The 27,923-nt window shown below is 36.3% G+C and overlaps 2 protein-coding genes across 6 annotated transcripts; one reads left to right on the top strand and one right to left on the bottom strand.

The window, feature by feature from the left end:
• The first annotated feature begins 146 nt into the window (after positions 1 to 146).
• LOC118262395 (protein vav) lies at positions 147 to 25,033 on the top strand. Of its 4 annotated transcripts, none has more exons than XM_050697637.1 (16): positions 147 to 530; positions 3,749 to 3,924; positions 4,070 to 4,129; positions 13,170 to 13,317; positions 14,583 to 14,753; positions 15,038 to 15,253; positions 15,612 to 15,731; positions 16,026 to 16,142; positions 16,404 to 16,580; positions 16,929 to 17,131; positions 17,434 to 17,551; positions 17,631 to 17,773; positions 18,141 to 18,305; positions 18,626 to 18,775; positions 19,028 to 19,196; positions 19,419 to 25,033. In XM_050697637.1, the coding sequence occupies exons 1-16, from the start codon at positions 312 to 314 to the stop codon at positions 19,491 to 19,493; spliced, it is 2,427 nt and encodes an 808-aa protein (XP_050553594.1). In that variant the 5' UTR covers positions 147 to 311; the 3' UTR covers positions 19,494 to 25,033. The 4 variants fall into 4 exon arrangements, with proteins under 4 accessions (XP_050553594.1, XP_050553593.1, XP_050553592.1 ...); XM_050697636.1 differs by having other exon boundaries at positions 16,914 to 17,131; XM_050697635.1 differs by lacking the exon at positions 13,170 to 13,317 and adding an exon at positions 4,204 to 4,387.
• LOC118262923 (sulfiredoxin-1) lies at positions 25,026 to 27,675 on the bottom strand. 2 transcript variants are annotated; one of them, XM_035574609.2, is made up of 4 exons: positions 27,513 to 27,608; positions 27,295 to 27,348; positions 26,704 to 26,834; positions 25,026 to 25,681 (listed from the first exon to the last, which is right to left on the bottom strand). In XM_035574609.2, the coding sequence occupies exons 3-4, from the start codon at positions 26,824 to 26,826 to the stop codon at positions 25,472 to 25,474; spliced, it is 333 nt and encodes a 110-aa protein (XP_035430502.1). In that variant the 5' UTR covers positions 26,827 to 26,834; positions 27,295 to 27,348; positions 27,513 to 27,608; the 3' UTR covers positions 25,026 to 25,471. The 2 variants fall into 2 exon arrangements, with proteins under 2 accessions (XP_035430502.1, XP_035430501.1); XM_035574608.2 differs by lacking the exon at positions 27,295 to 27,348 and having other exon boundaries at positions 27,513 to 27,675.
• Between the last annotated feature and the right edge of the window lie 248 nt (positions 27,676 to 27,923).

Below are 27,923 nucleotides of genomic sequence, written 5' to 3'. Positions count from 1 at the left end.
TCAAGGTGACAATAATGTTTTTCTATTAACATACAAATAAAAATTACACAGCAACTTCTAAAATTGACAAATAAAAAAAATATAGATAAAGAAAATCATTATTATCTGTCAACGAATTATTATACGTTTTGTAGCAACACTATACTTTAGTTGTCAAAAAATCTTGTTCTCGCTTGGCTCGTCCTGTGTTTGTTGTATCAATTTGTATGTCAATTATCAATTAACCCTCGTTTAATAATGGCCTGTTGATTATTAAAAAGCAGTGCTCAGTGCTGATACTATCGATGTGCACTTCGAAGTTTGTGTAAATCATGGCTGCTGGCGGCGAGGATCTGTGGCGCGAGTGCGCGTCCTGGCTGACGAGATGTGGCTTGCTACGTCCCGACCATAAGGCGAACTGGGAAACGAGTTCAATCCATGACCTGGCGTACACCCTGCGAGATGGCGTACTGCTGTGCAACCTGCTTAATGTGCTGCATCCAGGCTGCATTGACATGAAGGACGTGAACCAGCGGCCTCAGATGGCACAGGTAAATGGGCCCCCGCCGCCGCGACCTTCACTCTAATTACTATAAAACCATTAAATTTAGCACATAATAGCTGCACGCATGTTATATGGAACTAATTCCTAGGTCGGAGATTTGTGCTTTTGAAATTTTGACACAAGGTTTACAGATTTACATTGATGAATTCGTGTTTTTTTGGTTTCCGAAATATATTTCGAAGATTATAAATTAAAATTTCGTGGTTGTGATACAAGAGGAGTTCCTAGTACTGAAATATGTGTAGAGCATTACATTAACAGTTATAATGTGTTGGTGTAGTTAATTATGCATGCAATCATGAATGGACCTCTGCTATTGATATGTGCGTATTCAACAGTCACTGAATATATGTTCCGGTGTTATCTGCATCGTAAACTTACTGTGAATGAACAGACGGAGCTTACTACTCACTGTCAATTCATAATGCAAGTATATACCTTGATGTAATATGTACCTTTATGAACAAGTCTAATAGATGGAAGATTAATTTCACTAGGGCCAATGACCTCAATATGGATCTTATCTGTATTAAAATCTTTTAAACTCATCTCAACATTTAACAAGATTAGATAAAATAATACAAAAATATGGCTTTAATTTTTAATGGAGGACTAAGGGGACTACTTTGTTTAGCAGTGGACGTCTCTCGGCTGATGATGATGGCTTTAATGTAAACACTATATTACATAAACTATATTTATTTCCTGTTAAGTGTGAAAATAATAATACAAGTATTTACCTCTTTCCTGTTATAAATAGCAATGGGTCATGGTCAAATATATTAACAAATCGCAATAGAAATAGAAATTCCTAATAAATTGTACATTCTAATAGAAACCTTGCTTGTGTGTCCTCTATGTTATTACATTGTTCAATTAAGGCAAGGTAGCTTTGTTAAAAAAAAACCTTCATAATGAAATTGTACAGCATATTTTATAAGGAAATAGCAGATTAGTTGAAAGAAGAATTTGTTTTGATGAACACACTAAGCTTATTAGACAAGTTAAAGAAATAAGATATTTTTAATTGTTTCTTAATTTAATAATTTCAAACAGGAAAACAATAAAATATAATCATTAATCTACATACAACTTGTGACTGTCCTGATACTTTTAGGGTTGTGCCAACCACTATTGAATATAAAAATAACAATGACATCTTCCTTTCCAGTCTCCCTATCAGATATTCTATCACACTTATTCTCATACCAATCTTAACACAATCCATATTTTTGTAGTCTATGTTTTAGTAGTAGCTAGTTTTCCTGTTATTTTGTATTGATAGTAATACCATGCCTTTGGTGCCTAAGGTCAGTAGTCATATTGAACTATTCCACTCCCTATTGTCACTAAGGATATCTGTTTTATTACTCTACAGACCATATTGTGACAACTGGCGGCCATTAAAACTAGTCGCCCTATGTTTTATGGGCACTGTCGTAAAAATAGCTGTGCTTTGTTTATATTTGTCAACTAGCCATGCCTTGGTTAATGGCCTACTAAATTAGGAATGTAAATGCTTATAGACTATAGACTATGTAGGTATTTCCTGAAGTAACAAGAATATAATTTCACTGGTTCATCTGTGAACTTTCCTTACTCCTTCATAAACGGATGAGTTGATGGTTAATAGAGTATAATCAAACTTAAGTTATCTTTTTGCACTTTTATCGTAACTATTGATATTGATGTTATTTCAAAGTAATATACTATCTATCATATCTAGATATTTGCACCAAACAATAAACTGTTATTATCTATTGATGTCAAATCTATATCTCTTACATATGCCATGTAACATTAGTAAACAACTTGTTACATGTGACTACCATAAAAATGTGGAGGAATGTGCCTCAATGTCACATTGATTACATGTTATGGGGGCTAATGGGGGACCCATCATCATAATACTTAACAGAAATGTTTGTAATTGTAGTGGAGCACACATAATGTTACTCTGTTCTGTAAAATACACACTTATTAACTTGTTACAGTAAATAATGTCCTTAAAATTGGCAGGTAGTGTAATTTGAGGTCATTACTCTTGTGTTTGTGCTACTCATGTGTAGTGCTAATAAGATAGGAAAGTAGTTGTCAAGTTGTATTTACAGTCCATTTTGCAAGAAATGCGATAATTAGCTGGCTACATGTTGGTTAAAGTTGTATTATAAACATAAAGTAGAAAATAGTTAACTGATAGTTACCTGCTGTCAATAAAATTTACATGTTATTAACGCTTGCAATGCGCATTTTGCACTCATAGATTTATAAAACAAAAATAGGGCTACTGATACATACACTCCTGTGTCCCTATAAACGCGGTTATCAAATTACGTGTCGTAAAAAACGTTGAATCAAAAATTTCTAAACATTCTCAAAATGGAAATTTTAAAACAAAAATTCCGATGTATCAAAACAGTTAATTAATTATACTGTTAAACTGTTTATATTAGGTCGTCATAAGGCTACTAAACCCGTAGTTATCTCTCGTAAAAGTGCTTCAATAACGACGCACGTAATTGTACCAGATAATGTTATCGTTTTAAGAGTAAGAGAGGAAACCACTACAAATGATCTCGCCGCTCTTTAATGATACGCCGAAATAACTAAGTAGGTACTATCACCAACATAAGTAACTTAGTTCATGAATACAGAATGATATTTATTTAATGTGTAATACTTTATGTAATGTGTTGTTGTAGACAAATTGTGATGGCGGATGGCGTCAGGTTTATTTATGAATTTGTTTTGTAACTGTATAATAATAATAACTACTTTTGTTGGTCAATGTACCTGCGCAGTTTTATGTTGCGTTTCCGTTCGGTTTAAGGTAAATTGATTGATACATAATTAACGTTTAAAAGAATACAGGTATGAATAACTACATCAATTACTAAACAAATCCGATTGGATAAATTGTGACATAGTTACTCTCTTTTTCGGCTGTTCAACTAGTATTTTCTAATTAGAAATTTCTACCAATGAGATATGTTAAAAACAAAACAATACAATCGGAATTTAATAAGTCCGCCCAAGGAATAGAAACTAACTACTGCTTTTGTAAAACGAACAAGATTTTTGTAAAAAGAAAACACGAAAGCACATTTTTTCCATCTTTAATTCTTAAATACTTTAGCGTTTCTTGTAGGAAATTCCTCGTACATAACTATAATGATTAATCAACCATAATCTTTTCCTCCTTAGTTCCTGTGCATGAGGAACATCAAGGTGTTCCTCCGGACATGTCACGAGGTGTTTGAGCTGCGGGAGACGGACCTGTTCGACCCGTCCATGTTGTTCGATCTGTCCAACTTCCATCGAGTGCTGTGCACGCTGGCTAAGCTCAGCCAGTGCCCCAAGGCTCTAGCTAAGAATATCAAGTGAGTAACATTAATAACGCAGGTTTTTATACAGAGATAGGTACTCCACTCTCTAAACTTCATAGATCACTCCTAAAAGAAGTTAGAGTACAGTTAGTGGTTTATATGGGACTGACAGTAGTAAAACTTCAAAATTTTGTTATAGACCATTCTCAGCGCTACGGACACAGTCGGAAGAGGACATCTACAAAGATCTGCAATCTGTGTAAGTACCAAACTAGTTTTGAACTCACCTCGTTACAACTTTGAAAGTGCTAAGTAATTTAACGGCCCTTGTAGTAGCGCCAGTGCGACCATGGCGCCTCCCCCCTACTCGAGCGTGATAGAGGAGTGCCCCGGGCACCCGGCGGCGGCCGAGGTCCCCTGGGTGCAGTTCACGATACCCTCCGCCACCTGCGAGGACCGCGTGGAGGAGATTTACGAGGACCTCTGTTACGTCAAGTTTACATCAGCGACGCCAGAGGTGGCTGTTTTCGATAGTCCTTTTATTTCGGGCATTTTACGGCCAGATATTTATTGGGTGTAAAGCGCTCAGCAAGGACCAGCTTGCGTGCAAAGGTCAGCTACAACTACGCTCGCTGATCCAAGCTGTTTAATTCAAAATGAACCGCCACTTTAATCAATATCTGACCGTAAAACGTATTCTTTCGGTTAGTCTGGCAACATCACGCTTGGTACATTATAATCCCAGGATTTACTTTCACCTAACTTGTTAATATTCAAATCATGTTCCCCGGTCGCCACGTTATCACAAACAACAATAGTTAATCCGTTTGTTATTTATAACTAAAAGTTTGAGATCAGCCGCAGCGGGCTTACTGTCACAGTGAGGGACCTCTGAATGTAGTCCACAGTTGCGCGTAACATAGTTGGGAATACAAAATTATAATTTACTATTTTATTATTTCGTTGTAGGACGCTCCTCAATATGCCGCAAAAGTTGCAGATTAAAGTCAAAATTCCTTCTAATAATGTTACTAAGGCTGCTCATATATGCTCTACCTATATCAGAAAATGATTATAATCCTGAAAAAATATTCTATTATTTATCAAACGCGAAAATATGCACAACCTATAGACGATCACAGCATTTGTTGCAATTTTATGTGAAAATAAAATTGATACCTAGGATATTTTCTAGTTCAATAACCTGATCGGTATCTAAATGATAGCAATACGAAGCATTACGTAACTGTCGCCAGCATCAACTGTTACTTATCTATTTTGAATGCTCATCAATGAATACGCTTTGCTGATCATTGTGCAACTCACAATTGCCTGCATAATTGACCAGCCATCTGCTGTATTTAAACTTTTACACCATTCACAACTTTGTGTCCTCGGTGATAAAGTTTATATTCAGTTTTTAATAACGATGTCTTTGTGAAGGAATTTGTCTAGGGCAGTACTTTGTTTCTGGCGCCGAGTTCTGTTGTTTTGCTCACGTTTGATAAGTAGCAAACCGATTCATCTTTATTAATCAGTGAAACTTTATTTGGGGGAGATATTTACTGAAAATGCAGCTAGGCCTGATGAATATACCTACTAGTATCATGATGTCCTTGGCTGTATATCTCGCGCTCGTGGTCAATGAAGTAGTTAGTAAAGTAATAAAAAAGTGAAAATCTAACTCATTCCGCGGAACTGCGCGCGTGTTAAGTGCTCACATTATTTGCTTTATTTCTTGTTATCTAAATATATCATCGCACCGCGTTTCCCATACATTAACAACAGACAATGTACTACCTACCAGACTACCAGCATTACATTTCTTAGAACCAACACAACTACTTACTTCTAAATGACAAGATAAAAATAGCGTGAATGTGACGTCCTTTATGAATTAGCGAGAAGTTGCGTAGGAACCTTATTGTCGATGTTGGAACTTGGAAGTAAAGGAGACCATTGTCTATTAAAGCAAGCGTGAAATTATGCGACATGCTCTTGTTTGAGAAAACATGGTTTTCAGAAAAAATATCCATAAAGTCCAATTTGTCGTTCCTTAGCGCGTAATGCTTTAAATTACTCTTATGTGTTATTCATGCCGAAAAGTCCCCGAAGATTGTCGCAATCATTCGCTTGTGTTCTGCAGCGCAAACCTTTTAATAAGAAAGTACGTGCTCGTCTCATTGTAATAAATTATGACTTTTCTCGCACTCTGTTACCGCCACGAGAGTCTTCTGTTTGCGTAGACAAAGACTGTGGAGTACCAAATGATAATAGCGTCTCTCGCAGCATGTTCCACATTCGTCATTCATGCAAGCTCGCACGAATACAAACATTCATTTATTCACGAATAAGATAACGACATAAATCAAGAGTCACCTAATTTCAACTTCACGTTATTTGCTTGCCCTAATTCGCGTATCAACGTTCCTTTGAAACAAAGAGGGATCCCGACGTTGCCGCAAGCGACCTCGGCAGTGCATCCTCATAATATGGTCCAAGTTTTCATTTAATTAATCGCTTCAAGCGTGGGAGTTGCGAACTACGAACTTTCTACTTTATTGTGTTATTACGCGGAATATACGCGAGTCCTTTGCGGATTACGTAGTTCAACGCCTACACGTAACGTGCACGTCTTAATATGTAGTCCCGCTGTGCCACGCGGCCGCGCGTCTGCTGCTAAGTGTACGACGGACTTTTACTAAATATGTGTAATGACGTTTCTCTTCCTCCTCGTTACTCTAATAATTATTCACATGAAACATTTCACCTGTCGCAAGTAGTCTAATGGCCGCAATGATGTCTAGTGAAGTAGATGACACTTCTCCGAGTTGGTCACAATGTTTTAGAATACCTAATTGAATATTTTTCGGTAGATATGTGAATATTGTCATGTCTCTTTCCTTCGGTTAAATATTAATTACTATAATGTGTCCATGAGTTACACTTGGTTCGTTGCTTTAGCAACAAAATAAAGTTCTTACCGTTATAGGTACCAACATGTGACGGAAAACTGTTATCTTGTGAACGCCTTTCAGGATTTCGGAAAACCGAAATATGATATACATAATATTTTGCGGTATATTTGTGTTAGTACTTAATGTGTATCTGTGTACGCTCCGACGCCCCTGGGCTAAAATATCATTTTCGTACTTCCCACACGAAAGGCCATAAATCCTATTTACTGGGTTGGGAACGTGATGTAGTTATATATTTTCAATAACGATACAAATTGCTAATGTTATGTGATTAGATCTTTCTCGGAAATCTGCGTATCGTAGCCATCTAGCCATATTCATTATTTATTCTTATTTATATAAAAAAAGAATAGTATTTATTTTTAATCTGTCATCCTATTATGCCAAGTCTCACTCTTTGCTGAAGTCGGCTGTTCATGACAGTTACACAATAGAGTTATCTGTGGACATTCTATAAACCTCAGATACCTAGTCGGAAAATACAGGAAGCAAGAGATGGATATAGGTAGAATAATAGAGGGATAGGATGGATTATATTATCTAAATATGGATCATAAGAAAAAGATTGAATTTCTCAATGATCAGATTTAATTGATCGAATATGCGCCATTGTAGGAAGGGTCGGTGTTCCGAATTCTGAATAAAGATCTCGAGAAATTGATTACCCAGAATTACTACAATGCCCAACTTACCCAAATAGGTCCGAAATCAAATAAGACTAGACATAATAGATAATTATACATATCATAACGTAAATTATCTTTATATATATGTTTTCAGTATACAATATAATATAATGGTTGTACATAGACACATGATGTTACAGTGTACTCCCGCCTACACAGTCCGTCTGTTAAACTAGGCCCAACAATAGCGAACTGGCGAGCTAAACTTGTATCTGTCTGTTGAAACTTCAGCCCACATTCAACCTCCGTTCAAATAGGCCTCCACGCTGGAACTGAAAAAGCGGAATAATAATTATATTATTTGAGCTGGACTCCCATTCGGTGCAAACTATACACACCCGCGCCGTAATTCTTTTTTTATTTTTTTATTTTCTCCTTTTTCTTTGTGTTGCTTCTACCGTAATGTAAATTGTATAGTGTACCCACTTATTTTTTATTCTATTTTTTTGTGTCTGTCAGGTCTGTTATTGTTTGTACTGAATAAATGTTTTATCTATCTATCTATCTATCTATCTATATTAGTTCTATTTTATATAACCCCGTTTTAGCGTAGGCCTTCTTGTTTACAAGATTATCTTTCTTAGTAACTGCGAATATTCATTATTATTTGTGTATTCACTTGCTTTTTCTGGCGTTCCCCTTTTAACCGTTATGCACGTTTAATGGCTGAAAGATTCGTTTATTGCCTAAAACATACCTAATTATGTAAACTCATTCCTTTTGTACTGTTTTGGTCCTTACTTCCTTAAACAAACATTTTTTGGCTTCCGCCCTACGCATGTTCATACACGCGCCGCGCCGGTTGCTCCACAACTGGCCTTTACTAATGGAGTCAACAAACTAACAATTATAATAATTCATAATTACACTTTCGAATCTTTGAAATCATTGTTGTTAGGTAAAACGCATCACTAGAAAGTTATGACGCATAGTAAATGAATAATTATTATAATTGGTAGCGAATTTATTTGAAACGGAAATAATTTTTAATTCGATGACGTAACGCGAGTTCTTGTGATTGTCCGTTTGAGAGCTTGGATGGGTCGCCCGCGCCGCGGTGCGGTGCAGTTTTCGCGAACTTGATAATACCAGATAAGCCTACTTGGTACTTCTAAGAATGGGTTAGTCATACAGGCTCGTATCTTTCGTATAAGTCCTTTTATCTATATAACCCGTCAAAATTATCTAGGTACTTCAGGAGAATGTGGTTTTACCGCTTTGCCTCGCACTCTATTTAAAACGGGTTATAACTGTTATCCTTCTAAGTACAATTTGATAAATAAGTAGTATAAATATCTATTGTTATCATTGTTACTTAGGTGTCTAATTGTTGCTATTACGAAGTATGAATGAGTAATAGATATGGTAAATAAGGATCTTGATTAGATTTCCGAAAATAAACTAAGCTGGATAATTATTACTAAGTGGATTTTCCCTAATGGTAAATAATCAAGCCAGCAAAAACAAACAAAGTTTACTAAATTAATCTCTAATTCTCCATAACATTGTTATGTGAACATGTCTGCATTATTTGTGTATCTGCCTCCGAGGCATCGCGAGCTACGTATGTCTTGTCATGTCGTCATACACTCGGATATGTTCCCCTAACACAATAACTTTGCTCTACAAATGAGAGCCGGGGAGACGTCCCTTTGATCTCTAACATTTGCTTGTCTATTTATAGCTCCCAATTCCTAATACTTCCTCCCACACCTTTTTACGCTCGATTTGTTTCTTTATCCCAATTTCCCGATGGTTGCTTAATAAATAGACATATTTACAGGATTTATCTTACTAAGATAGCTTTCCCGTTATATTAAAATTCATTTATTCAAATCAGACTAAGGTCAACCTTTGCTAAGGTCAGAAGTTATTAGACTCAGACCAAGCCTCGCAATTTAGATGTGGATAAGTTTTACAAATCACTAAAGGCACCTAGATTTATTCCGCATCTGTGTGATGTGGAATCGCACTCTTGAGTTTTGACGCCATAGACAATACATACGTGGGGCCTAGCTTTTCTTGAAAACTGTTTTTCGCAAGATTGTTGGCCGATTTAAAGATAGGGCCTTTCAACATAATAATACTAGTTTGTTTTTTGTGCACACCCGCACTTCATATCAGTTCACCTGACTTTGATAAAATTCCTTTTTTATAATATACTAAACTAATTAGCAATCATAATAATGGCTTTATGACTCTAATACTTCCAAGAGACCTTGAAGTTGATGCAATTCTAGAGAACTGATTTACTTTGAGGACGACCCGCGTACTGAGTTTAGCAACATCGAGTAATGTGTGTTGCTCTAATCGATCAATTTGTATGACAACTTCAATAGGCCGCCACTTAGGCTCACCGCGGTGATACACCTTTTGAAATGGTTACAAAGTAGCGGTTATTACAATTTTAGAAAATGGTAATTTAACACGCAAGCGTGAACTTGTATTACATTCCAAGATTTACTGGCGCACTTTGTGTTAATACTAATTTTAAAATTGAATATATGTCCTACTTCATCGACGAAGTCTATCAGTCAAGTCAATCCAAAACAGATTGATCATAAACAATTCAGTGAGTTGACCTGGTTTGTCGGTGTCTCCAGATTTCATTAACTTGGCTTCAAAAGTTTGCCACCTCTGACCTTTGTCACTTCGCCGCTGGGTAGCTAGTGGTCTATTCGGTCTAGTCGATTTGCAAACCAAAATAGAATTGCTTTTATTTCATCTAAACAGTCATTCTTTAATAAGTAGAAATTGTAAACTCACCGATGACTCCTCTGGGGTTGCTGATCACTTACCATCAGGTGATCTGTCTTCCCGTTTGCCTCCTATTTTAGGTGCTAGGAAGTTCAATAGAAAAGGCGAGTTGCAAAACAACACTAAAGTAAATACATAATATATATTGTTGGTAGTTAATGAAATTAGTCACCTTGCCCCCTATCAATTGTAATCTCGAAGTTTCCTCGTCCATTCAATCTATTTTGTCTTCAGTTTTCCGTATTTCCAGCTGCAATGTTTCTATAGTTAGTTAGCGATGATGAAATGAAAACAAAAGGCGGCCGTATTAACAAAGTTACCTAAATAGTCGTGTTTAGACGCTACGTTCTAGATAAACAGTTTTCCATCATAACTACGAGTTGCTTGCATATACCTACTGTCGATTTTAACGCCCGAAAATACGAAGAACTAATGAATGTTTGGACTTCATATCGGCAGATATAGGTATATAGACAGGGAGTGAAAAATCTAGCAGAGCCATGGATCGAGATTGATTGAATAAAGATGTTTTTAAATAACTTAGTCTTGATGGATTTCAGAGTTAGATTATAGATTGAGAGTTGCATTTTAATAATCTTCCTTTAACTTTGTAGATTGTATCTAAAATAAATTTAAAATCTCACTATTAAGTTATACTACTAAAGCAAATTTTCGCATCACTTTTTCCTGCATCTTGATTTTTTCAATTATCTTTGCTATAAACCTCACGGAGCCCGCGACCTCCTTCGAATGCAAAACCGTAAATCGGTTCATCGTTCTGGAGTTATAGCGTCAGGAAGGAAAACTTTATTTTTATATATAGATTAGAATTGAAATCATCAAAAACTTTTAGCTATAATTATTATTGCATTAATTGAAGTCAATGTATCATGGCGAATTGTCGAAATCTTTGAATTAAGTTGCCAAGCGTGATGTGTTGTTAATAGGGGTGATCGCTGTCTAGCTTCGAGCAAATAGATCGGCGTGTAGATACGCTTCCATTGGGCTTAGAGAGTTGACGTGCGTACTGATTTGTACAGGACATGATGATAAGCTAGTCTAGGTCTTAATCAAATGACAATCATTTTTTAAATAGCCATTTAAAAAAAGTTTAATACATTAGTCCACATTCATCCTCTATTTCTGCAATACTTCTCAAGTGGGTGAGAAAACAAGGGATTCACAAAACTGAGAAGTATGACAGAAAATTTGCGGAATTCCTTGATTGCTTTTTGTAAATAATGACGTGAATCTATGTTTATAAAAGTATTGATTGAAATGAAACAGAATGGACAACATTGCAATATACATATCTCCCTCTAGCTGTTCCACAAGTTCCAAGAAAGTGTTCTTTAAGACTTTAACTATGTACTTTTAGTGTAGTTTTTGCATTTCCTAAGTTGTAATAGAAGTTTATGATAGAGACCAAACTTCCACACAGGACTGTAAGTTCCGGAGTACGTCGCCACATCTTTGAAACTTGTACTGAAAACTCAAACACAAAACTAGTTTCATATTTTTGAATGAGAAAAGTTTTGTTAATAAACTATGGCTGTGGTACTGATAAACTATACACCAAAGAGATCATGTTTGTCAATTTCCATGCTATGTATTAATATAATTTATAGGAATAATAATTAATCGGCCTTATCTAGTTATTTAAGAGATTGACGTGTAAAAGTGTTATGTTATAACCTATTTGCAAAATAAATATCATTTATCATTTTATCAATATTTTTTTTTAATTAAGATGAAAGAAAGTCATATGATTTGTTGTCTGAGGAACTTTGGGTAGTTTGATTTGAATTTTACTATAACATTTTGGTACAATCATTATGCTATTCTAAGATATGAATATTACAAGTTTAAATTATTTGTCCATGTTCTACTTATCAGTACGCACCTAGAAACTACAATATTTACTATTTAGGTGTAGTCTCTTTTGTAGGAGCTGTGAATAATTGTTCAAGGAAATGCTAGCTACGATTTAACTATAGATATATAGATTATAAAATATGTTTTAACTAGTCAGAGATAATAATGTATTCTATAAATACAAACTCTTTAGTAGAGTGTCATGGCTGGAAATAAAAATGGCCACTATAAAATGTTGGTTGTATACCATCTCTGGAAGTGCCATTATCATTTGGAACTCGTATTGTTATCAATGTTAAACTATGCTAGCGTATCCTGTTATGTAATGTACCTCCGTGTAATTTGGTAGCTAGATATTTTTGTCATCTAATTGTTAGCTGGTCATATTATTTCTTTTTATTCTAATGCTGTGTTCAGGAAAATCTTGGGTCGCTTTTCTAATTTGGAAACTGGATCACGCTGGGCCGATAATAATTATAAAAATCATCTGAACGCACCATTTTTAATTAGATATTTTTTGTAATTTTTTTTACATCCTTAAGTTTAATTTATGGATTTTTTAGTTTTGTGCACGATGATCTTTCAAAGCAAAGAATGTTACAAGAATCTTGTACTCAAAATTATATTTATACTTTGAGATATCAACGTGTGCATTTTGGATGGACATCAATTTGATTATTTTCGTATTTGCTTTTGTTTTATTAGCTATCCCAACATCAGCCTAATTACAACCTCACTAGTTCATTCAGTGTTGCACTTACTGAGCGCCCACCGACTCGGGCGGTGCTCTTACAACTCTAGTTACACGTCACAAGCTTGTTTTAGTCCAGTAGATGTACGGTAGATCCCTTTAACCGGTTTTCCTGCTAGAATTGTTCACTTCATAAATATTTTAAGGTAGAAAAACCGCAGATTGATTATTGGGATTGGCTGTGAGCTAGTAATCCAAAAGCGATACGTAAGCTTATGCATGATACGTTACGATGGTGGGTCGCTAACGCAGCGGCGGCGCGAGCGCACCGGCGGCGGACGTGGGTGAGTACGCGAGCTACTGCGCGCGCATCCACGACGAGGAGATCTACCACGACCTGTGCGTGGTGAAGAACAGCGTGCTCGACCTACCGCCCGTGCAGCCGCCCGCTTTCAACACAGTACGCTACGGGTCCCCTTTTATTTTTGGTTTTGTTTTCTTTGCTCGCTTTCGGTGGTTGGGAGGAGGAGCGGTGCCGGACTCAATGAAACTCTTATTCGGGATGTTTGGGATGAATTAGTAATAATTTCTAAACACAATCATGGGAAATGGTTACTTATTGCATGACGGTATCTTCTGTTTCCTTACTATTTTAAAATCGAGTTTTAATACTGTACTGTAGGAGTGTATAAAACCAATTTTTCATTTATTAGTTCATTGATGTCTTTTAATGCTTCGAATCTGTAATCAATGACAAATAATTCATTGTAACACTAGTAGACACAATATTGCCATCACTATGTCGGTAATTCATATTAATGGCGTACTAAAGTGTTTAATGATAGTGCTAGAGAGCGATTTCCGATTACTGGGCTATAATTGATAAATATTTACATAGAGTAGCTTTTCTACGTAAAACATAAGATACTTGTAAACTCTTCGAAAGTACTAAAGGAAATGCTCAAACTAAAACAGCTCAAGTATTTCCCGTCACGATAAAGATGTCACAGTTATAATAGATCGCCACGAAATGTACAAACTATACAATTTTCCCAACAAAAAGCCGTTCACGGATGACGGACGTATTAAATTCCAAGCGGACAAGTAAAAGTTTAGCAAATCGTTCCGTACGGCGATTGAATTATGCATGGCATGGCACCGCTGCTGCTCCGATCACGATGTATTTACGCCGCTATTAGTTTTGCTATCACTCTTTTTATAAACACCCAGTTTCTATAGCGTTGCGTTCCTGATGATAAAAATAAGTGGATATCGCAATGTAAGTGGTTAAATATAACACGTTAAATATAGTAACGCGGTGCGGATGTTGCGGAACATGGGATTTTTGGCCGCTCCATTTTGCACGTTTAGCACATCTGTGTGCTATAAGCCGGTGCGCATACATCCTGCACTCCGTTGCAACAAATCTTGCACATTTTGGCATAAGGTTCACTTCTTTTTACTTAGGTTTGGTCGATATCCCATCGGAACTTGACATTATAGAAACAAATGAATGTAAATTGTAGATAGTGGATGGTAGCTGGGTTTATGGTGCTTTGGTCTGCGCTTATATTTTATTGTGCACTGCGGGACAGATTTATAGGGCCACATTTTGAAAAATATTAACGTGATGATAGTAATGCAGTCTAAGCCTTCTAAGTTTGTCCCTCATATTGTTTGTATTTCTTAATTCAAATAATAATAGGTTGTTTAAAAAAATTCCAGCTAGCGACATCGTCACATAGTTTAGAAAAGAGAGATTACGTTATACGAGAGCTGGTGGACACTGAGAACAACTATGTGGATGTTCTCAGCAAAATTATCAAATACTTCCTGAGGCCACTGATGCCGTACCTCAAACCTCAGGATATGCAAGTCATATTCTTCGGGATTAAGGTGAGACGATTCTAAAACATGTTCTCATTTAATGTTAAATCCATTGTTATGTCTAAGGAACTGGTCTTTGCAAGTACAAATCACAGCAAGGAGCCAGTACCGAAATATGGCAGTTAGATTATCTGCTTTTTCCATATTGAAGATAAAAATAAACAGAATCAAAATATCAGTAGAATGTATGTTTTAAAAGACAAGTTAACATTCTGATCTTTTGATCCAAACAACCTCATAACAAAAAAGCTATCCTTCAACCAATTTAAACAAAATTAATTAACAAATTCCAGGAACTGCACGAGACACACACGGGTTTACTAAGGCAGCTGAAGTTAGCGACAGAAGCGTGTGTGCCTGGCAACGGCGCGCCGCGGCTGGCGGACGTGTTCCTTGCGTGGCGCGAACGGTTACTGCTCTACGGAGACTATTGCTCAAACCTCACCAACGCTCAGGAGACGCTCAAAAACTTAGATGCCAGAGATTCTACCTTCAGTAAACAATTAGCGGTAAGTGTAGGCCTTGTTATGGGTACCTATGAGCGGTGCTGATCGCTTACCATCAGACGGCTTTGGCCTTAAGTTTAAATTCTTAGAACTAAAGTATTGTATTATTACCTCAATAGTTTCATTTTCTTTAAATGTGTTACTAAAATACCGACCAAATTCTTTTACAAATTCGTTTAAATCACTCAATTAAGGTTTGTTTGAAAGTTTCAAATTGCAACAGTTTGCTGAAGGCCAAAACACATTCTTAGCACTAAAACTGTACCGTTTACGCAATACATAGGTACAACATACTTGTCTATGTTAAGCTAAAATGTAACTCAACTCGTTAACAATAAGGTGTAATGTTGTGTGTGAACAGAAATGTCAGAAGGAACACAGCGACGGTCGGATACAGCTGCGCGACATCCTGTCGGTGCCGATGCAGAGGGTGCTCAAATATCATCTGCTGCTCGACAAACTCGTGCATGAGACGCAGCCCGTAAGTTTGTCTTGGCTTTCCTTAATCTTGTACTATCTATTTACAACGATTTTGACTTCAAAAAGGGGAAAAATATTCCCAGGTCTTTCTCATTCGTATTAACCGCATAGTAGAGACATAAAAGTGTGTAAATTAATTGGCATTAATCACCATAGTCTACCTACATAGTGCATACAATTTTTGTAGCGCGACAATCTGAATATCAATAAAAATCAATGTTTAATTTATGTTTGCCTTAAAACGACAACAGCGCCACCGTAAGTAAACATATGGTTTCCTTCTTGTTATGTTTAGAATCACGAGGAGTTTCGAGGATTGGAGAGGGCGAAAGAGGCGATGGTGGACGTAGCGCAGTACATCAACGAGGTCAAGAGGGACAGCGAAGTACTTGCGTTGCTGGCTAAAGTACAGGTACTTACAGTACAATACTGCAAAATATATATATTATGACTTTTGTTTATTTGTGAAATGATGATAATTATTTCTAAATTGGTCTTTATCAATTCAATCTGAAAACGGACCTGAGTTCCCATGCCTTCTGCACTGATTTGATCATGATACATGGTTTATCTAAATGAATACTCTAGCCTACTCATGAACACACTTAACACATTTTCTCAAATAATTATCTAAATCCGTACAAATGTAACATGTCCTGTGTCCCCTTTCTAGGAGAGTATAATAGACTGGGAGGGCGGCGCCCTAGGCGCGGGGGGCGCAGGCCTGGCGGCGTACGGGCGCCTGCTGCTGGACGGCGAGCTCAAGGTGAAGGCCCACGAGGACCAGAAGGTGCGCTCGCGGTACGTCTTCGTGTTCGACAAGCTCATGCTGCTCTGCAAACCCGTCAAGGTAAGCTGCCTTCAATCATTAAATCTGTAGATTTATAAACAATGTTACTTTTACAATATACTTTTACAAACTTATTGTTGGCTTTATTTTCTTGGAATAAACACAAACGTTAGATTTCACATACGGTACAAAATCAGCCAATTGCCTTACAATACTCATAATTTTGCTGAAACCAAAAGTCGAAAATGAAAAAAACCTAATAGTTTTTGAGACCTTTCACTCGGAAATCGCATTTGCGACCATCCATCATTCATTAAATTTCTTTAAATATATTTCCCACGTTAAGTCCACACCTACACACGCATATACTTCAGTATAATAAGACAAGTCCAGCTCCTGTCGTCGCAGGACAACCAGTACTCGTACCGCGTGGGCGTGCGGCTGGCGGAGTACCGCGTGGAGGAGGGCTGCGGGCGGCGCGCGCTGCGGCCCGACGCGCGCTGGGCCTCGCACTTCTACCTCGTGCGCCGCACCAAGGACGCCACCTTCACGCTCTACGCGCGCACCGACGACGCCAAGCGCAAATGGGTTAAGGCCATTAGAGATGCTATGTAAGTACTGTTCTTCTAAAAGGCTCTTTTCTAAAACGTATTTGATGGTCCACAACATCAAAGGCACAGAACACATTGCGACGTGTTAGCAATGTCCCCTCAGCGTACTCGCGGCGTTTTCGTTGTGCGCCCGTAACGTATTTGTTGCGCGCCCGCTGCGCTCTGAGGACCCTTGCAATACGCTAGTATGATAAAGCTCTAAGAAGCATCCACACCATTTGTTCTTTAGTTTCTTTTCTCTTTTTTAACTTTTCTACTTTTCTCAAATGTAATTGAATTAACCAACTAATATTTGCCCACAGCGACAACTTGGAGCCTCCAGGCTGTCGGAGTACGAACCACAAGTTCGTGCTACATACATTCGAGAAGCCCGCCACGTGTCACCATTGTTCCAAGTTCCTCAAAGGAAGGATATTTCAGGTAACTTGTATTATAATGTGTTATAAATATTATGTAACTTTTGAAGTAAGTACATACTTATAGTGTTGTACATTTGCAGGGCTATTTGTGCACAGTGTGCAATGCGTGTGCGCACAAGGAGTGCATCGCTCTATCGGGGCGCTGCGGAGGGGGACTCGCACCCGCGCCCCCCCTACCCCCGCACCACCACGCGCCCGACCAGGCGCTGCACTACTACATGTGGTATGTATACACACAACATTATAACACCCGCACCATATATACCGGAGTGTGATTTGTTTGCAATGAGATGGATAGATGTGTGTCGTGAATGTTTGAGATTTTGTGAGAGGATGGATGTTAGGTAATAAAAAATAATATTATGTATTTTGTAAAGATGTGTTTATGTTTTTTGTCTGTTTAATTACTATTTAGGTGTTTTTTTTTTGTTTTTGTTTTTCTCTTTTGTTGTATCTCTTTTTTGTTGTATTTTGGTTGTATGTCTTTTGTTGAAAATTGTATTAGTTTTTAATTTCTTCTTTTGGCTGTATAACGTATTGGCGTAAGCTGTAATGTTGTATATGCAAGTTTGTAAATAAATAACGTGCAGGTACGTGGGCGAGATGGGGCGCGAGACGGCGACGGCGCGGCTGGAGCGGCGCGTGGACGGCACGTTCCTGCTGCGGGTACGGCCGCACGCTGCGCACGCCGCGCACCACGCGCACCACGCGCCAATGCACGCGCCCACTGACACCAACCTCGCGCTCTCGCTCAAGTACGTAGAAAACATTGTTTAAATCCATTGTGTATTTTGCATCTACTCTGAGATGTTGAATTATGTTGTACGGCTTACTCGGGTAATAGTTTGTTTGACAAGGTTAATAGAATAATTTCAAACCACGCTAGGAGTTCATATTATGAGCAGCATTGCGCTTCAACCAATGATGCTCGGTGGCTAAGGTTTCGTTGTAGTGAATGATGATATACATTTTTCGAAGGAAGAAAGCTGAAGTGTACCTAACTCATAATAAAGATCTCATACTATAAATTGATTGATTTGATATCCATATTAAGTAAACACCTTATGGTCCTCAGGACAGACAACACAGTGAAGCACATGCGTGTATGCCGCAAGCCGATAGACCAGGTGCAGCACTACTACCTGTCCGAGTCGCGGTTCTTCCGCAGCGTCGTCGAGCTCATCACCTACTACGAGAAGACCAGTCTCTCTGAGAACTTTGAAGGGTAAGCGATCTGCACTAACTTAGCTTTTATCAAATTCGACTGAATGTTTATTATAGAGTAAAGAAACGTTTTATAAATAAAGCGACTGGCATTGACTCTCTAAAAATTGAAAAACACAATTTTGGCCTTGTAAAAAAACTGTTCCAAGCAAATCATCGGCTAATTAAGCTCATGTATTTTCCCTATGGCGTTTAGCGTGTTAAACGTGTTTAGTTTATTATATCATAACGTAATACTACCTACAATTTTCAGTTTAAACTCAAATCTCCGCTGGCCATTCCGCCGCGTGGTGGCGACAGTGATCCACGACTTCCGTCCACTGGAGAGCTCCCAGCTGGCGCTGCGGCCCGGGGCCAAGGTCCTCGTGCTCAGCAAGGAGGGCGACAGTCGCGGCTGGTGGAAGGGACGGACGCTCGATAAGGTAACTTACTCACTCACTTATAAAGTCCTCTTTACCACTGTCTCTTCACGATGGACTTGAAGAGTACTGAATCGATTTTAGTGCAGTTGTTACCAGTTGATTGTTGAGTAATTCTTGATGTATAGTTCATAAAGGTTTAAGAACCAAGGGCGAAGTTGTAGGCAGACAGTTACCTAGTTTTCTTAAGAGTTGCTCAATTTGAAAATCGAATCTTGTTTCCAGGGCGACAACCGCTCAGGTTACTTCCCGAAGGAGTGTGTCCGTGAGGAGCCCGAGTGTATCGGCGCACTGGACTGATGTCAGCTTTGCCTCGCCGAGCGCGAGCTGCACTTCTCGTCGCCCAGGGCCACGGACCTCCTGGACGACGCGGACACTGCCGACCTCGTGTAGTCGGTGTCACACACCCACACAGCGAGGTACACGGCCATCATATAGTCCACGCGACGAACGAACATTCTTACATATTTTTGAGGGTGTTTTATTCTATCTAAATGTTCTATGTCGGTGTTGTCGAAACGTGTAAAAACTCAGTAGGTGACGCCCTACCAGTGGACGGAAGGTGACATTAGTCTTAGCGTAATGAGTGTTTATTATGAAGCAGAAAACGAGAACGAGGCAGTTATATTTTCATATCGATGTTAAACGGTTCGATAAATGGTAGATAATAATATTGTACGGAATAGTAATGGATGTGTATAACGGTGACGTATACCACGAGTCTAGAGGACTGTGTAAATATATAGAGGGAGTGTATAAATGTACAATGATGTATGGGGTAAGCAAAGATATAGGTGGCCCGCCCCCCACAGGGGAGGGAAAGTTCGACTGCAGAAGTGCTAACTAGTATAATTATAAATGTGAACAATACAAATATAAAACGATGAAAAAGTATCTTTACATATATACGTCTTAATAGTTTTAAAAGAGTTGAATGTATAGACAAATATTAAATTGTTTCGGAAGAATAATCTTTGCTCTTCAATGATGTGTAGATGAATATAGTCTGTGGTGCACAGTCTGTTATTGTTTTTGAAATGTTTCACGTTATGTACGAGATATAAAATAATTTTGTGAGAATTTATTTAGAGATATTGGATAAGGCATCCGGTTTACACGACAATTTATTGTGTGAAAGAACACGTTTTGATTTAGAGGCAGCTGGGGAAATAATGGAGCGAAAGAATTAAAATGTTTTGTGTTGCTATAGGAAGGAATATAGATGTGTTGACACTTTACAAAATAATTAATCATAGCAACGTGTTCTTCAAGTCATTATTGAAACTATAATAATATTTACCAATGCACTTATTACGTAGTTATTCAAAATTAAGTTTGGAGAAATCTCTAGTCGTGTGGATGGGGCTTTACGAAGCAATCTCACTTCAGTGTTAAGATATGTGTTATATATACATGTGCATATATGTATGTTATTATGTGTAAAATTATCGGTGGTAATACAAATGAAATATAGACTTTATTGACAAATACTGCTGGATCGAGTGAAAATGGGTCTTTAAAGATATTAACAGTATTGGATGAACATATTGTTTAGGCAATACTAAATTGTCCAAAATCTAATTAGCACTTTTTGCGCAAATAAAATAACGGTTGCGCAAATTGCGCTAAACCGAATCGAATAAAAATCTGTTTTGAACCTCAGCAGCTATAATCAGCAGCTATTCTTCAAATAAAGTCAATAAATCTGATCTTGAAAGGTATAAACTAAGCAGCTCTCTTCAGAATGGCAGTCGGCGATGTTTCGATGGTGCGTATCGATGCTTTAATGTAGATATATTCTAGTAGTGTGCCGCAGGCGCACTGTATGGCGGATCGAATGTACGTTGGAATGTGCAAACTATCATCTCTTTACATCTTATAAGACTAAGACGTACTAGGAAATAGTATTTTGTCAATAATAAAATGATAAAATTCACTGACTGTTTGATAAATGCAAATCGTCCGTTAGCGTAGTGATAGTAGTAACGGTGTCAAAGTTTATACTTATTCGTATCGAAACTAACTTTGATTATCTTTAAATTATTTTTTTTAAAGTTACAATTTGACACTGTGTAGCCCATTTTTCGTTAGACAAGTCTACTTTAGTAGAACTCTGAGTATAGAATCTCTTAAATAAGCGCATTACAGCGTACATTCAGGATTGTTGTTATAAATACTTCATGTCATTATATTTGTTAAGTCGTGGACTATTCTGTCTTCACCTCTTTCGTGATCTATGCAAGATATTAAAAACTCCGTCGTGATCAAAATTATTTATGATAATGAATAGTCAACCTTATTGCAAGTGCTGTAAGATTTAAATCAATAAAAAAGGAGACAAAGCGATAAGTTATAAAGAATTCTCATCTTTATACTACCGGTATAAGGTTGGCTTTTCAATGTCACATAAATTCTCAAAGAAATTGTATCTTTTGGTCTTTATAATAATGATCTTGCGTAAATCACAATTCTTCTCGTCCCGTGCACTACCCACCATGACGGAAAGTAATGCTCAAACTGTGTATTAACGATTTCTATTATTTGTACTTTAAAGTGTTCAACATAAGACTTATATTTGATTAACTATCACCTCAGTGCAGCCATAATTTTACGTGCAATATAGCGAATTTTTATCACTACTTTCATTTAAAAAAAAAATTAAGAAAATATTATATTTTAAAGTTCTTTTTATTTAGCACTAGGCTCGCAATTAATATGTCTCATGATTGCCGAGTGTGTGTAAAACCTTGATGTTTATTTGTTTTAATCGCTTATTCTTATATTAAATACCTCAATGTCGGCCAAGACTTCATTTTTATTCAAAGATTGAGGTGGAGTGCCAAACTTTGTCTTTTAAACAACTTTTATTGTACATTGGCATAACGCTTAGTAATGAAAATGTAGCTTATTTCTTCCATTATAAGGCTCAATTTGAAACGCATTCTTATAGCCTTCGCAGGTGAATCAATTATTTAAGCCGACATATTGTTCACTATGCAGTAAGTGTTGTCTCACTCATACTTTGAAAGTAGCAATGATAAAGAGAGACACAAAATCAAGTATATCAAAAAATACATGTTTTGCTTGGCTGTTTCTCTTAAACAATCGTTATGCCAATTCGCTGCCAACGTACTATACCTCATTTTAGCCGTTCTGTCTACATTCCAATGCATAGTATTATTTTTTCTCTATTCTAAACAATTGCACGAATTTTCAGTTTATATTTAATTTAAACCTTATTACAAATATATAACATTCATTTTTGTGTAAGAGAACACTGTTTTTGTAATTGAAATGCAATAGTTTATATGTGTTTTTAGTTATTAACTCTAGTTGCAATATTATGGTCACACTTTAACGTATGTATTATGATTTTATCTTCCTACTTTTAACGCGGTCGTAGCACAACGCTACGCCGTAGTAAGTCTTCGTAGCCTACCGTAGTATTTAGTTACATTTTCAATTTGGAAAACTTTCAATTAATACCTTTAGTCACCTGTCAATGTTCAATCTACGATGCTTCCAAAACAGTCATCCACATATCACAAACATAATAAATTAAATTTTAAATAATTCGAGCTTCATTTACTAAAAAGTCTAAAGGAAAAAAAAATAGGAATCTACAATCTTAAATGAATATTTAATAATAGATGAAAGTAGCCCTCGTTGAAATATAGTTATTGTTCTTGTTATCTAAATCTAAATATTTAATTAAAAACTCAAAAGTTATATCCATTTTAAACTTAAAATAAATAGTTCATGAAATCTTAATGAAAAAAAAAATGGTAATGTTGAATCTTAGCACTCAAATTGACACTTTATTCATTCATGACAAAACTTCGATGGTACTCTCTTCCAAATTTCACGAGAAAGTGAAATACTTGTCAAAATGTTTCCATATACTTGGTTACGACTAATGTAAATACATTGTTAATTTATTTGTGTAATTATTGTTTAGTGTACCAGTAAGTTGACGTGCACAATGAATGTTATCCTTCCACGTTTCTCTTAAGTAATTTAAGTCTTACCGCCGTACTCAGAGTCCTTTAATGGTTACTTAACCCAGTCCTTAGCAATTGGTTTTGATACGAACTCGTTGCTAAGAAATAGTTTAAGTAATCATTAAATGTCTCTGAGTGCGGTTGTTAGTACATTAACTAAACAATGTCGTATAAACATATGTGGAGGTGGCAATATGTACCGTCTTGTTCTATTTACATACGTGCAGCAGACTCACTATTTGAGCGTACCTTTATTTAAGCTATATTCTACGTTATTTAACGTTAACTTACTTTTGTAGGATGACAAAGTAACTGATTTAGATCTAAACATTATTTCGTTAAGTATTCCTTACTTATTATATTCGTAAGTAATGTAAATAAACTTATATTTTCTCGTACACTGAGCCACTTCCATCTCGTCATAATAAATTATAAAAGTAAATGTAAATTTTAAATGGATTTAAATGTTACTTATAAACACTAGTGCCACTGAATAAAATATAAATTTAAAATGTGCTTCAATATAATCTTTATGATAACCAATGTTTAAACACTGCTTTAATTATTATATGTGAAGAAAAAAATATATCTATTGATTAAAACATAGTTTATCTTGTCCATGGCGACAGGGTGCCGTTGTTATGTAAAAATTATAAAATATTATAAATGATATAAAAAAATATGAGACATAGTAAAAATATGGTTGTTGTAAAGTAATAGATATATATTTTTTCTATTTAGTTGGCGAGCCCGGGGCGGGCGTGGCGAGCCACGGCCGCAGTGTGATAGATAGATCAATATAGAAAATATTATTTTGCATTTTTATTCAAATGTACTGGGAGATGGTAGCTAACGTGAACACCGATTGCCGTGCGCACACGTTCATTAAGATATTAGTGATTATATAATTCTGTGTATGTAACATACAATAATATTGTAAGTATAGTTAGCTCCCCCGCTCCCACTGAGTCGCTAATTTTATGATTCGTGCCAAAATATGTTAAATTATGAGCAAGCATGAAATGATCTCTGTAATATTACGCCGTATATAAACACTACATACAATATCTACGTACGTTGTTATCTGCACTAGAATATGTTCATTTATTACCATTTACATGTACGTTGTGTATTTTAGTTTTAAGTTCACACATCTTATTGGGTGGTCCAACATTTTGTGAGTGTTTTACTGATGTTTTCTCAGTACAAAAGTTGATTTTCTCATGGTAGCTTTATGGTCGCAAATTGAACTTACTTTTATTTAATTCCTTTTTTGCAATGTTCTAAATCTTGGTAAGCGCACAGTGACTTTATTTTTGTTTGCAGGACGTCTCAATGTCATACGTAAATTAGCACATTGGTAATCCTTGCGCTACCTTCATATACAGAGCTTCATATGCAATTAAATGAGAATATTTGTATGCAAATATATTAGGAGATATTTTTGTTTTGTTTCATTGGAATGGAATACTAATGGAAATGTTAATGCATGCAAGCACACGTGATAATAGAACGAAATGCAAATTCATTAGAGATTATTATTGTTGGAAGTTTTATGTAAAGTATGCAGGGATTACCATTGTATTAAAATTGATATAAAACGTAGTATGTAATAGCAAATTTATGTTAAATGTCTGCATGTATGGAAAGTTGGTGCTAAGATATAGTAGTTGTGTTCATTTGTCATTACGTTCCCAGTGCTTGTGTGCGCCGCCGTTGCGTTAGTAATAAATGTATTTTGATATTATTTATGTTCATGTTTGTAAATATACAGAAACGGCATATCCATTGTTCTGTAGTTAGGTAAGCCACTCCACAAATAAATACACCGTTGGAGAATTTATTTGTTTTATTTTATCGTCAACAACAATTTTATTACAAAAATAAACGAGTAGCAAAGTAACATTTAATATTAGAAGTCCTTAGATCTAAGGTCGTAGGAAACAGGTTTTGGTCCCAACGGGAAATATTAAATTATATTTCAAAGTATAGAAATATGCCTATATTATTGATCGTATCCGCTGTAGGAAATCGTTAAATGCTTATCTTAAGATCTATACAAATAATTGTGTCTTAACAACTAACAAAACTTAACATTCTTGATCAAGTTCACGTTCAGTATAGTTATGCAACTTAGTGCAGGTAATATTCTGCTTGATATTTAAGTACCTATGAGATTTGATTGATGTTTATAACTCGTTCACATAAATGTTATCGTCATAGAATAACTACGTTTCGGAAGTAAAATAATTAAAACTAATGCTTATTTAAAATAATTTACTTTAAGTCTGGTGTACTACTTCCAAGGTACGTTCTAAGGTCGCTGATGGTGGATCTGATCAGTTTGCCAGGAATGGTCGGCCGGTTCAGACGTTTGTAGGCGGCGTACCTGTGGCAGCCTCCAAAACTATAATAGTAGTCTCCTCCTTCTGAGCCCTTTATCCAGAGGATGTCTATGGGAGGTACGTTGCCTGCCTCTTCTTCTTTCTGCAAAAAAGGAATATTTTTGTCACCACTGAGAAACCACAACACAGAAAAATGCTATCAACTGCCATTGTGAACAACAGTTTTCTTAAAAATAAATATCAAATTATCGAATAGCTTAAATACGTATTACGTAGATACAATAATTATCGTCAGGCTATTTTAAAACATGAAAGTTTACATAATAAAATAGTTTAAATTACCTACAATAATATTTTTTATCCATCTGTGATAACTTTACCACCTCTAGATACACAAATTACTTTGACCTTTAGACTTTAAAGATCATTTAAAACTGATTACCTACCTACTAATTTATTATTACTTTTGGTTACCTAAATTAGTCAATGCCAAAGATACTATTGACGCCAAAGATGTTGATTAAACCGTGAAGGACCTAAAATGCTCCCTTGTGGCACACCAACTAATGTAATTGTACCTATGTATTTTTAAGGCTTATATTTCCTAGAAAGGTACTAGTTACACAAGATATGGAGGTCCTTTATAAATGGGGTTAAGTACAATCCATGTAGGATAACAAGATACTACAACCAGTACGTGTACTACAATGTAGGTCAGAATTACCTTTACAGTTCAGTTGATTATGGTAGCTAGTGATTGACCGTGACCGGTTATACTCGTTGTCACCGGCGCTAAATATTAATAATATTTTAATAGCTGCAGTTGATTACAGCAGGTTCTCAAATCTCAATATAATTAGAGGATAAAGGTGCCCACATAATAAAATCAAATGCAATATTATATTCATCCTAGGATCATGCACCTAAGATGTAATGCAAAAAATATAGAAAGCAGACCAATTTTGGTAACCTATCGTGCGCAACTAGGCTTGTTCCAGTCTTTCAAGTAATTCCGAAGAGTAACGTTATAATACCTACCTAAGATTAACCTGGAAACTTAGTGTTCATTTAACCATTTACCTATACCTAAAGGAAATACTCAAGCATTGCGGTAAGTAACCTTTAGTTCAACTACTTATGTAGTAAAATAATATTTTATTTTACCTGTATCGTCTCCATAAGTGAGACAACTTTTTCTTCCGTAAGTTCTGGTATGAAAGGCCTGATGATGACTGACATGGGCACATCATGCACCTCCTCCTTGTACGCGCTGTGTACACTCGTCATTCTCGATGCTAGAACCGACAACAACATGGATGAATAAATTACGAATAAATACATTTCAAAATCACTCACACTAATTGCTTGTTAATTCAGTTGAGTAGACTAGGTACCTACTGTAGATAGGTAGGTTGTGAATGTACTACATTATTTTATTATATAAAATTCACTATAAATAATATATCTATTATGTTTTTATCTGATAATTTTACATTCTAAACAGTTGATTAGATTTGTCGAGATTTTGACAGTCCCTCGCTGCTGACCATGGAGTAATATTTATTAGTCCATGCTACAAAATACTGTTATGAACTTCTAATCAACTTGTAATATAATATTAAAAGTAGGTATATTCCTCATTGCAATCATCATTTGCTTAAGTACCTATATGTTTGTTTACTCAAGTAAACAAATAGGTGTCGACGTATTTTAATATACCTAAAAGCTTTAATTGATTAAATAATAAATACTCACCGCCTATTAGTTAAGTAAAAAAGGACCCACATAGGACCGGCAGTACTTATTAAACTGTAATATCGTCAATTCATTATGAAATTCGCATGTCACGTTCAAGGATCATCGCTAGCTTTATAGTTTACTATACAAATTAACTAAAATGACTTCACAGCTTACACTTCACCATTAGATATTAAATTAATGAAAACAAAAGTTTTTAACTGATAGGTACTTACAATTTCTCGCAGACACGGAGGCAGTTAAGTTAAGAACAGATTTGAGCATTTATAACAAAGAACTGAGCGAGTCAGGCTACTCGAGCGACAGACGGCGCGCTACTAACGAATAACGATGAAGTCAACATGACATGACGCCACTATCCACCTGATTCATACGTAGCAAGGTCACCGTATTCTGATAAAAATAAACAAACTCAAATACTATTTACTTACTGCATTGAAACTAGTGTTATCGGACTAATTGTGAGTATAGGGATAGATTAGGATGTGGTAGGTAATTGAATCGCATTGTTATCTGATTCTCGCACTGCCATGAGATAACGCTGTTCTTGATAATCTTACAAAATCCACGCATGGCTAACGCTATCTACTATCATAGTCGTTAGTCGAGCTCTTAACGGTATACAA

Source organism: Spodoptera frugiperda, chromosome 12 (genome assembly GCF_023101765.2).
Source record: "Spodoptera frugiperda isolate SF20-4 chromosome 12, AGI-APGP_CSIRO_Sfru_2.0, whole genome shotgun sequence".
Lineage (NCBI taxonomy): Eukaryota > Metazoa > Arthropoda > Insecta > Lepidoptera > Noctuidae > Spodoptera > Spodoptera frugiperda.
This window is presented reverse-complemented; position numbering and strand designations above follow the sequence as displayed.